This window comes from Heptranchias perlo, chromosome 8 (genome assembly GCF_035084215.1).
Source record: "Heptranchias perlo isolate sHepPer1 chromosome 8, sHepPer1.hap1, whole genome shotgun sequence".
Classification (NCBI taxonomy): Eukaryota; Metazoa; Chordata; class Chondrichthyes; order Hexanchiformes; family Hexanchidae; genus Heptranchias; species Heptranchias perlo.
In genome coordinates, this window is record NC_090332.1 from 11891324 (window position 1) to 11904022 (window position 12699).

Here is a 12699-nt window from a genome sequence, read left to right on the forward strand (position 1 = left end):
CCCTGGCAGCATCTTCTTCCTTGGTAACGACAGATGCAAAGCACTCATTTAGTACCTCGGCCATCCCCTCTGCCTCCATAAGTAGATCTCCTTTATGATCCCTAATCAGCCCCACCCCTCCTCTTACTACCCGTTTACTGTTTACATGCCTGTAGAAGACTTTTGGATTCCCTTTTATGTTGGCCGCCAGTCTATTCTCATACTTTCTCTTTGCCTCTCTTATTTCCTTTTTCACTCCCCCTCCGAACTTTCTATATTCTGCCTGGTTCTCACTTGTGTTATCAACCTGACATCTGTCATACGCCCCTATTTCCGTTTCATCTTACACCGCGTTTATAGTACAGCACTGTCTATAGAGACAGGAACATCGCCTCGTTTAGTGCCACGCTGTCTCTGGAGAATGGGCTGTAATATAAGAGAAATCTTGTTGCTGGTTATAGAAATAATCCAGAGTGGAGTCAATTGTGGGTAAGTAGAGTTCTACGGCAGTGCTGAGGCTGTGAATGTGGTTTTACATTAGGAGTGTGCCGGTGATGGGAAACACGCAATCTCAAATATAAACAGCACCAGGTCTGGAGTTAAGACCTTTGGTGGGTCTTGCACGGTGCCACCAGTCTCCACTTACTTGATAAAGATCAGGTTTTGGTGGCATCGAAAGGCAAGCAGGGGACGGCACCACACTGAGTTGCCGGGTCCCTGGTTATGTACCTCTCTCCTAGGAGAGTCTACTTCAATATAATAGTGCCACAAGCCCTTTGAAAGGGAATCTCCAGTCTCCTGGCACCCTCTATTTCAAGGCAGGCAATGCTCCTCAAAAATGCAGCTGCTAATGCTAAGTCTTGTTTATCATTTCATCTCCGCAGTTAAGAAAATCCAAGAGACTTGAAAGTGGACCTTTTGCCACTTATGAGGCCCAGCCATGGACTGCTGCGGAGAGACTGCTCGCAGTCCACTGCGGTCAGCTCATAATGTCGCACCTCACGCTGCTGGCTGCAACTTCAGGGGAAATAAAACAGGGAATATTTTAACCCCTACTGCAGCTCACCTATTGATATAGTCCAGCATGAGTCAGTATCCTGGGCGAGGGGGAAGGGGTGAGCTATCCAATACGGTTCATTTGGCGGCAGTAAACAACACAACATCAATTCCTGACGATACGATGCCTTTCCGAAGGCGTTTTTTTTACATAAGGTTGGCGCTTCCAGGTCCACCGAGCGCGGGAAGTTCCATGCAGCCAGCCGCGAGCTGCACGTAAAACGGGCAGGGCTGCGCTAAACATGGGTGTCCGCAACAACAAGGCCTCAGTGAGCCCCGACAGCTTGTGCGAGATTCTGACACCAATTTTCACGATTCCTCGTGCAATATAAATGCACCTCGACTCTTCCAAAGCTGCTTTCAGTAAAGAGAAAACATTTACTTCTCCGTGCGAAGGTGCAATGAAGCCAGGGTGGGAACCAGGGTAAAGGTATTGTGGTTCAGTGCATTAAACAGGAGTAGACTGGAAACTGCAGCATCCCTTTAAATAACTGAAATGCACTAGAGCAGTGAGCGAAATCCTGTTACTGCCATGTAATAGATCTGGTCCAATGGAGCTTAATGGGCCAGTTTAACAATTTCTTATGCCCTAATAAAAAACCTGCCAATGGGTTAGAGATGAGTTAATGGCATTAGTTACTGCGCACTTAGAGGACGCATTAGTGCCAATCCGGATCAATACAAGTCCGTTTTTCCTCCTCATCTTTCCTGAAGGCAGCGACTGATGCTGGAGTATAGCGTTATTGGTGATCTTCCTGTTTTTCGTTCAGGTGGCCATTCTCTACTGGATAGTATCAGCAGGCTATTTGAGCAGGGGGTCATTACAGTCGAGCCTGATCCTGCTCTTACCTGCCGCTCACACACCTGTTTTCTAGCAGACTGCATTGTAACCAAAGAAAGGGAACTGTGGCTGATTCTTTACATAGAATTACAGCGAATATACAGCACAGTAACAGGCTATTCGGCACTAATTGGTCTATGCCGGTGTTTATACTCCACACGAGCTTTGTCCCACTCTGTCGACATATCCTTCTATTCCTTTCTCCCTCGCGTACTAATCTAGCTTCCCCTTAAATGTGTTTTATCCCCTCCCTGCCTAACCCAGAGGCAATGAAGCCGACTAGAACACCCCAACTGTTGTCAGCTAACTCAGCGCAGACCAAGAATTGAACCTGGGACCTTCTGATATGTGTGACCTGGGGTACATTTCCAACGTAAATTAATTAAAGGTCTTAGCCATGGCTCAGTGGTAGCACTCTTGCCCCTGAGTCAGAAGGCTGTAGGATCAAGCCCCACTCCAGAGCTTGAGCATAAAACCTAAGCTGATACTCCAGTGAAGTACTGAGGGAGTGCTGCACTGTTGGAGGTGCCACCTTCAGGATGAGACATTAAACCGAGGCCCTGTCTGCCATTTTAGGTGGATGTAAAAGATCCCATGGCACTATTTCATAGAAGAGCAGGGGAGTTCTCCCTGGTGCCCTGGTCAATATTTATCCCTCAACCAACATCACTGAGAACAGATTAGCTGATCGTTATCACATTGCTGTTTGTGGGACCTTGCTGTGCGCAAATTGGCAGCTGCGTTTCCTACATTACTTCATTGGCTGTAAAGCGCTTTAGGACATCCTGAGGTTGTGAAAGGCGCTATATAAATGCAAGTCTTTCTTAACTTACTGCCTTCATCACCTGGGCGGTGATCTGGTGGAGCAGATCGCCCGCCCGTTTAGAACCCGTCCGATTTTCACTCCACTGATTTTAATCGAAAGATAATCGGCCGGGTTCTGTAACGGGCGGGCAATTCGCTCCACCAGGTGGTGAAGACGAGAATTTACCGCAGTAGTTTACCTTCGTGCAGAGAGGTTGGTAAAGTTAGGATTACCTTCACAGACTGGGCAGCACTCTCCTTCTGGCACGTAGTACCTGTCACAGTGCAGCTCGCCACACTGCGCTGAGAAACAAATCGAGACGCCCCCTTGACACCTGCAGAAGCGGCATGCATCCATCCGGAACATATTCCCGTCGTAATATTCCACGCCGTTGAATATGCAGGTGGGCTTTGTCTCTGGAGGGACAGAGCACAAAAAGTTCCGTTAGACTCGGTCACACCAGTGGCTGTGGCCTAATTTATGTCAGGCCGACAACACTGGTAACTTTGCCAGCTGCTGTTTTTATCGTCGCCTTGTTCAAATTTTTTTCTCCGTTCCTTCTCATGAAGGTGTTGACTCTTTGGGGTAAGTTTCCATGGGCACCAGCTGTTCTCTCTCTCGTACTTCACCACAATCGGCCATTCTTAAAAGAGCGAGCCCTACAATTGACTACAGACGGTAGGAAAATCCAGGCCCGAGCGTCAGTGGGTTATTTAGCTGGCGGACCGTCGTAGTCGAGCCAGAGACTTGTTCTCACCTGGCAACCCCACATGTGTGCTTTCCAGTTAGGATCGGTGGGTAGCGATCACAAGCTTTAGTTGAATATTTACGCCTCCCACCCCCCACCACCCCCCACCCTCAGCCCAGGATTTCTGAGGCCCCTACTGAGATCAGATAGCTCAGCACAGACCCTGGATCAAACCGCGGACATTTGTGATCCGTGTGGTTCAGTACCACACCACACGATACTTATACCCACTGAGTCATTGTCGGGGCAGGATCAACCAATCCTGTACGTAGATGGAGTCAAGATACAGATCAGCCATGATCTAATTGAATGGTGGAACAGGCTCGAGGGGCTGAATGGCCTACTCCTGTTCCTTTGTTTGCAAATGGGGTGGGGACAATTTGAGTTAGTTGTTTTTTTTGTCGACAAAACTGAGGATATTGACTGACCCCTCTGGAATTTCTCTGCCATCTGTTGAGTATGTGAAGCCAGATAAACCCAATAACTAATCCCAGCCACAAAATGAAAATCTGACGATTAGTTGTCCCACTAGTTTACAGCACTGTGTAAACTTGAGCAGATGTTTTCCATCGACAAATCTGAACAGCCAGCTTTCAGAACTAGCCGACAGAATTTCTCTGATCTGGATGTCAGAAATAGCAAACCGTTGCCCTTCAGTATCTCATGATAAACTAGATGAAGATAAATTTGTAGCTGCAAACTGACTTCACACAAGTTCATTCCCCATTTCTGGTGAGCCACATTTTGTGCACTGCTCTCCCATTTGGAGTGGAGAGCTGGCTCTCACGGGCCTGCTGGGCTCTGCTTCTTTGCACAGAGTTCCACATACAGCAAACGTAAGGGACTGCTCCTCGTGCTCACAAAACTAAAACTGGCTCCCTTATCCTACGGCAGAATCGTAGCCCCACATTTTCACGGACATACAATACCGTCAGGGACGAAGAAGTGGGGTTTATCTGTGCAACGGGAGTGCAGACTGGGTCTCTCTCTGTCAGCTCCACTCATACTGCGAAAGGGCCTTTCACGTGATCACTATCAAAAAATAAAATACAGGAGACACATGCAGAGCAAGAAAAGGATGGGGAGAGAGGGCAAATAGATGGGAGAATCAGACAGAGAGATAGAGAGAGATTCACATAGCGAAATAAGAATGGATAGAGTTCACATATATCGGAAGAAAGACGTAGACATACATAGTGAGATAAAGAGAGAGAGAGAGAGAGAGAGAGAGAGAGAAAGAGAGAGCGAATAACATACAATGGAAAAAGAGAGAGAAAAACCGACAGGAGAGCTGAAGGACACACGGGGGAAACTGATGGAGAGAAAGATACACATGCAGCAGCAGCAACAACAACAACAACAACAACAACTTGCATTGATGTAGCACCTTTAACGTAGTAAAACGTCCCAAGGTGCTTCACAGGAGTGTAATCAGACACAAACTGACACTGAGCCAAAGAAGGAAACATTAGGGCAGGTGACCAAAAGCTTGGTCAAAGAGGAAGGTTTTAAGGAACGTCTGCACACAGAAACAGATGAAGGAAGAGGCAGAACGAGAAACTGATGGATATGGAGACATACATAGGATAAGCAACGGAGGGAGAGAGAGACGCACATATGGAAACAGAGACAGAAATGGGGAAAGTGAGACACACATAGAAATGGATAGAGACACAGGAATAGAGACATAAAGAAATGGACAGAGACATATACACATATAGAATCAGACAAAGACAGAGCATAGGAGAGAGGCAGTGAGTGATTAAGACAATGATAGGCAGAAAGTTGGAGAAAGAGAGAGCGCATTTATTCCAGTAACTTGTCTGAATTCAGCTGAAATTTCTTGTCCCTGGTCAGTTGGCTACTGCTGAACTGAATCAACAATTGTTATTCCAATTGAAAACACTGTAATGGACTCTGTGTTACAAAAAAGACAAACACACCAGAAGGCAATCCTCCAGCCCTCACAAACCCATTATTCAGTCTGTCTCATGCTCATATTTCAACAGTTGCTGCAACTAAATTCCTTTCAACTTTCTGCAGGAGCTGCTGCTTTCCCTGAGGCTACACCTGTAACATCTTACTGAAGCTGAGTAATAGGAGGGAGGGCAATTCTGTTGCCAATGTTCCCCGCCGGATGTGGCTGGATGGATCCTGGGCACCTTTGGCATTAGGCAATTATTCTGAATAACTGTGCTGGAGACCAGCTAGCACACTTTCACACAAGAGAGCCACGAGCTCTTTAGCTTTGGGGAAACTGTACAACAACCAACAAATCATATATTAGGAAGTAAGGGAAGAAACCCTTGCTTTGAAAAGAATTACAGCTTACGGGGTGGAGACTACAAGAAAATCATGAAATTGGAGGAGACAAGAGGAAAGGTCTTCATAAGTCCCTGTGCTATTTTACCATGTGAAGCATCACAGACAAATCTGGCCCTGTCCTCACAGCTATAGATATGTACTTTCGAAGGCAGTAGGGATACTATAATTGGCCTCAGTATTCCCAGGCTGCGGAGGAGGGGAGAAAAAAATCAGCCAGGGTTCACGTTCCTGACCGCTATCCAGTGACGCTTGTTGGAAAGTGCGCGAGTGTGTGAATGCTGGTTGAAAGCTGTGTCTGGGGTCAGGTGAAATGCCCTCTGTATAAGCCAAATAGCGTGCTGCCCAGGCTTACACATGAAGCACGTGGCTTCTGGGCGAGGTACCCGCGGCTGTGGGACAGTACCCTAGCATGAGAAAGTGGGGGAGGCTGCAGGAAGGGCAGGGGAACTAAAGATGTTATTTGTCAGCTGTCACTCAGTGGTAGCACTCTCGTCTGTGAGTCAGTAGGTAGTGGGTTCATAGTCCCACTTGAGACTCGAGCACATAATCTAGGCTGACACTCTGGTGCAGTGCTGAGGGAGCGCTGCACTGTCAACGGTGCTGTCTTTCAGATGTAATGTTAAAGCGAGGCCCCTTCTGCCCTCTCAGGTGGATGTAAAAGATCTCAAGCACTGTTTTGAAGAAGAGCATGGGAGTTCTCCCTTGTGTCCTGGCCAATATTTATCCCTCAACAGATTATCTGGTCATTATCACATGATTGTTTGTGGGACCTGGCTGTGTGCAAATTGGCTGTTGCATTTCCTATATTGCAACAGTGACTACACTTCAAAAGTATTTCACTGGCTGTAAAGTGCTTTGGGATGTCCTGAGGTCATGAAAGGTGCAAAAATGCAAGTTCTTTCTTTTTTTCTTTCTTTTGTTTAAACACATTTGTAATAAGCAGGAAACTGCTGATAGAGTGACATTGTCATAATCCTGAGCTGGCTAAAGAGTAATTGCAGGTAAATGCCCCTGGTCACAGGTTTGCCCCTTTGCGTGATTGGCAGCAAAGAAAATAAAACACAACCATGAAGTGATTTTAAAAACAATTACGTGAAAAGAAGGGAATGCACATCTGCTAACACTATTGGCAATACATGTGCCCACTGAAGCATGTTTTTATAGAATTAACCATGATTAGGAGTCTGCTTTCAGCACGCATCAAGGAAGATCATGCTGCGATCTCACATGGCAGGACTTCTAACATGGCAACACGGACTGCTGTCTTCTAAATCGAGAATCTGGAATGTTCTGGGCTGGAGCCAGCACTTTGCTATCTATTCTTGTTTCATGGGGCACCATTAGTGGCAACTTTCACCAGGGTGCAGCCACAAGATTTTGGGCTGGCTCTAAGAATCACATGTTGAAAGGCAAGTACGAACAAGAGAATTGACTTTAAGTCTTGCTATGGAACGATGTAAAGCCTTGAAGCTTACCAACCTCCCGTGTACCCAAAACAGACACTTGTTTTTTGAGGGAGGCGTGTTGGTTTGACCACAATTCTGCACGTTCGCATAAACGCAGTACAACAGATGATGGCTGGCTTGACAGTACATTGCTAGAGCTGGGACGTTTGACTAGGAAACCCGAGTCTGAACTCTAGTCTCAGTGCACTTTGGGGACTCCTGGAGGACGAACTTCCTCAGTCTTGACCTGATTGTCTGGGTCAGGAAGGGAAACTAATACTGTCATACATCCCCTTGACGGGTCTATCAATGTCAAGCTCCAGTACTCCCAACTAGGGAGGTCATTGGGGACACAGCGAAGTAACATGGGAAAGGGGAACAGAATATAAGGAAAAAAAGATAATGTTGTGACTTCTTTTAAAATAAGGATATGGGAGAAATCTCCCTATTTCTCCCCATCCTGCTCGTTTCTCAAAGGCCTCAGGCCACCGCAGCAGAGCAGTTAATCAACCTGCACCCAAGCCTCTGTCAGGGTCACTCTTCAACCAGTTGCTCAAAGACAGAGTGATTCCCACGCTTTGGGGAGGCACCTGACCTTGACTCACCATCTCACCCCAGCTGAGATTAGGCAACTCAGCAGAGTGGGAGGATAGGGCATGGAATGAGATAAGTCAAACGTGTGTCCCATCATTCTGTCGCCCTGCACCACTGTGCTGCATAAAATCGAGGAAGAAATTCTGTAATGTGCACATTAGCTGAAGCAAAAAAATACTGTTAACGATTTACGCCTATATAGTGTTTTTAATATGCTGCGAAGTCCCAAAGTGCTTCACAAGATGGGGGCAGTGGTGGGTGGGGGGGTAATTCGAGCAAGAATTGGAAGCAGTGCTAGAAGAGGTGGCCAAAGGTGCGGTTGAACAGGTAGGTCACTGAGTTGGTTCTTGAAAATGGGGGAGATGAAGCAAGATGGAGAGATTTGGAGAGAGTCAAGAGAGCAGTATCACGCTGGCTGACGGCTCTGGCACTGAGGTAGAGCAGAACGATGTTGGGGGGGGGGGGGGTGGGGGGGGTTTGGAGAGACGCACAATTTCCCAATCAGAAGAGTGGAGAGTGCAAGCCGGGATGCGGGGCTGGTGGCGGTTTCAGAGGTAGGGTGGACGAAGGGATACTTGTTCAAGCGAACTTTACGCAAATCACGTTGGGGATATTTTACTAACCTGTGCTCATCTTCAACCAATTGCCATTATTACATCCAATTAGTGCTCAGAACAATGCTCCAGAGATCAAGCTGCCTTACACCGCCATCTGTTCTGAAGCGTTATCGAGGAAGCATCCCTTTATCTTAACCTATAACGCCACTAATCACTGCTGGATGTCACGATAATGTCAGACACTTCTTACCCTTTAGATTCAATTACAGTGGTGTGTTTGGGCTCAATTTTGAAATGGCAGCGGGGGGGTGGGGGTGGTGGAGGTGCGCGTGGCAAACCCAAATAAAAAAAACTTACCTTTTCCGATGCAATCGCGATGTAATTGGTGGTAATTAAAGTTGTTTCTGAGTTTCGCACCCGGCAGCTAGCATGATTGACAGGCTGGCTACCAACAAGAGCTGCAACGTCGTGGGCGGGTGGAGGGTGGAGGGAAAGAGAGAGAGACGTCATCCGACGCTGGAACAGAATGGAGGGCGCTGAAGATCGGGGGGGGGGTGATGGAGAGATTGGGGGGGGGAGAGGGGGAGATTGGAGAGGGAGACAATGGGGGCTGAGAGGGATATCGGAGAGGGGGACATCGAAGCAGGGGGGTGCAGGTGACATCGGTGGAAAGGTAGGTTTATTTTGTTTTTTTAACTTTGTGCAATGGTCTTTTATTTAATTTATTTACTTTATTTTTGCCTGATCCAGCACTTCACCAGGAGTGAATCGGAAGCCATGGGAAAGCCGTCCAGGTAAGTTTAAAATCGGTTTAACTATCTACTATGTCAGAAATGAGGTACATTTGGTTCTTTAACTACCTGGCGGGACTTCCGCATTTTGGAAGCGCGAGCGCGCATCCGTGGGAAACCCGGAAGTCGGAGGGTTGGGGCCGGCTTCCTCACCAGCTCGGGATTTTCCCGATTTTCGCAGCCACTCCGCCCCTAAAGCACCCGCAATTTCATTTGAAAATCGGGGCCTATCTGTATGTGCACAGTGGGTCGTTAATCACCCTCCCCTTTTTGCCTCATAATATTCCTGTTACATGGAAACGTTCTTTTGTTTCATGAATTATAGCCATACTTTGACAATTGATCACCCCATTAAATTAGCCTTTGTGCTGCTACATATTTTATTAAGTGTTTTCCCCATGGTAGATTTATCAATTCTCACTTATCTTGTTTCACAATTGCTGCCTTAACCCTCAACAGCGTTTGGTGATTTTATGCATGCCAGTTTTAGGTCGCCTATCCATTTATTTTTCTTTTTGTTAATTTGGTACATGGTTACACATACTCCTCGTATTGTTTAGCCAGCCTTTACAGTAAGGTTCTGCATCCCTTCTGGGTACAGGAGCTCGGTGTAGGAGTGCTAGATGGAATCTCTGGTTTTGTTTTGTGTGCTATTTCCTGAAAATTCCAGACTCGTGAGTATTTCTTCCTGAACGTTGACATCAGGAGCTCGGAAAGCCTGCACGCGGCTTAAAAACAGAATGCTGACCTCCCGTGACCCCTGAGTAGTGCACTGTTGAGTTAGTAATGTGTTGCCTTTTAGAGTAAACACACTATTCCCCCACCCCGATCCCTTTTGATGGCTATTTGTACAGAATCTGTACCTCGCCTTCCTTTGAGAGTTGAACTGGAAGCCACTGTATCAATAACGTGGCAGCACTTGCGTTCTTTCACAGTCAACATTATGTCATTGAAACAATTCTCAGTGTAAATCATTACATGTTTTCACATGGGGCGGGGATGGGAAATGTCAGCAGCCAGAATCTCTCCTCTTTTCTTGCCGTGCAATAAATTATTTTCTCCTTTTATAGATATATATATATATATCTATAAAAGTTTGGCATAAGATGAACAGCACAATTATCAATGCAAGTCTTTCTTCAGCCGGATTCCAGGAACAAAACATTGAATATAATGGGGGTGAATTTCCGAGCTGGCTTTCCCGCTCATTTGTTGTAACTCCCTCCCGGAAGACCCCTTGAAAACACGGCAGAAATTCACCCCCCAGAAATTTCATTAAAAATTACCAGTGGAACACTAAGTTTCTCAGGGAAATGGAAGGGGAGGGGAAGGGGAAAATGAGAAAAGTTATTTCATACTGTGTGAAATGCAACTCCCATCAAAGATGACGAGATGATGGGATAGGGAAACCCCACTGCACGTCAAAAAAAAAACAAGAAAACCTGGCTAAAAAAAAAGACTTGCAGTTATTAGGCGCCTTTCATGAGCTCAGAACCGCTTTACAGCCAATGAAGTACTTTTCGAAGTGTAGTCGTTGTGGTGATGTAGGAAACGCGGCAGCCAATTTGCGCACAGCAAGGTCCCACAAACAGCAATGAGATAATGACCAGATAATTTGTTTTAGTGGTGTTGGTTGAGGGATAAATATTGGCCAGGACACTGGGGAGAACTCCCCTGCTCTTCTTCAAAATAGTGTCATGGAATATTTTACGTCCAGCTCAGAGGGCAGTCGGGGCCTCGGTTTAACCTCTCATCCAAAAGACGGAATCTCCGACAGTGCAGCGCTCCCTCAGTACTCGTACCAGGAGCATCAGCTTAGAATTTGTGCTCAACTCTCTGGAGTGGGGCTTGAACTCAGAACCGTCTGACTCAGAGGCGACAGTGCTACCACTGAGTCACAGCTGACAACTAGGGCTATCTTGGTTGTCTGGCACCTTAGCGTCCCACCTTGCTATTGCCATTGCAGTTGCAGAAGTTGGGTGTTAATGCTTGTGACTCCCTGCTCAGTGAGCTGCTGAACAGTCAGGCTGTACGGAAGACACACTGAGTGGAGATGCTCCCCAAAGGAAAGAAGAGAAAATGGAGAGTAGAGGAAGAAGAAAGTACAGTTGTACTCCAGCAGCCCTACCAGCAGCCAGCCGGGGTTGGTACCTGCCGACACGTCCAAAACCAGACAGACACGAGCAGAATAGGGTGGGGCAGCAGGGTGGGATCAGGACTTATATTTGCTGAAATTAATTCTAAAAATTTAACAACCTTAGTGGTAATTAATGCCTTATGAAACAAAGAAGTGTTAAGATTGGCATTTATTTCAAAAAGCAGACTTCTTGGGGTCGATTTTGCAATGGTGGCGGGTTGGCAGCACGGGGGGTGAAGGTGCGCGTGGCAAACCCGCATGAACAAAACTTACCGTTTCCGATCCGATCGCAGATGATTAACGTCCTCTCCAGGTTTCCTGCCCAGCAGCCAGCCTGATTAGACAAGCTGGCTGCTGGCAGGAGCTGCAACGTGAGGGGGGGGAACGAGAATGAGAGAGAGAGAGCCAGATGTGATCCGGCGCTGGAATGGAAGACCGGGGGGGGGGGGGGGGCATGGGGGAGAGTGGAAGATCTAAGGGGGAGAATGGAAGATTGGGTGGGGGGAGAGGGGAATATCGGGGGGGAAAGAGGGGAATATCGGGGGGGGAGAGGGGAAGATCGGGAGGACGTCGGGGGTTGGGGGGTGATGAGTGGAACATCGGAGAGGGAGACATCAGAGCAGGGTGCAAAGGTAGGTTAATTTTGTGCTTTCATTTCCGTCTATGGTTTTTTATTTAATTTATTTAGTTTCTTGTTCCCTGATCCGGCCCTTCACACCTGGTTTCACCAGGCGTGAATCAGAAGCGGTGGGCAAGCTGCCCAGGTAAGTTAAAAATCGTTCTAATCACTTACTCTGTCACAGGTAAAGTGCCATAAGTAAGTACCGTTTTCGGGTTGCCTGCACGCACACAGGTGGGTCCGTGGGAAACTCGGAAGTCGGCGGGCTGGAGCCGGCTTCCAAACCCGAAGGGATTTCCGCCATTTTCGGAGCCCCGCCCCAGCAATTAAACCCTAAAATTGAGCCCCTTATATCCATTTCGCATTTCTGAGATTTCCGTACAGGCTGCTCAAAAGCTGCATTGTGGAGTTGATAATCGGGGTGGGGGTTGGAATCCTACCACCAGCTTAAGATTGGCACTTGCAGAGGGCTGGGAGCAGGCTGCCTACACACGAACATATGAAAATGACGGGTCGGAAAAGACCAGCTGGTGCATCAAGCCTGCCCTACACTCATGATGGTTGGAGCATCGTGACTAGGCACCTCTTACTGCCCACCCCCCAACCCCCGCAGCCATGTAATCTCCTGGGAGAGGTCTGTTCCATCTTAGTTTGTGCGAGGAAGGATTGTGGGGATAGCTTAATATGAGGTTGGGGGGGGGTGGGGGAGGAGGGGAAAAGTAATGAAATAGTAAATAGTCTACAATAAAATGCAGTGCTGAATATGGTACAATACAATGCAGTAAACATGCAGCATAACCAC

The 12699-nt window shown here is 47.3% G+C and overlaps 1 protein-coding gene across 3 annotated transcripts in view; it reads right to left on the reverse strand.

Annotated features, from left to right (window-relative positions):
• Positions 1–12699, reverse strand: part of crim1 (cysteine rich transmembrane BMP regulator 1 (chordin-like)) — a 171247-nt gene that overhangs the window by 56677 nt on the left and 101871 nt on the right. For 2 of the 3 annotated variants that reach the window (XM_067988671.1, XM_067988670.1), the window contains exon 6: positions 2915–3097. The exons of the other annotated variant lie outside the window; for it this stretch is intronic. In XM_067988671.1, the coding sequence (XP_067844772.1) occupies positions 2915–3097 (183 nt within the window). The remainder of the gene's footprint in view (positions 1–2914; positions 3098–12699) is intronic. 3 annotated transcript variants of the gene reach the window in all.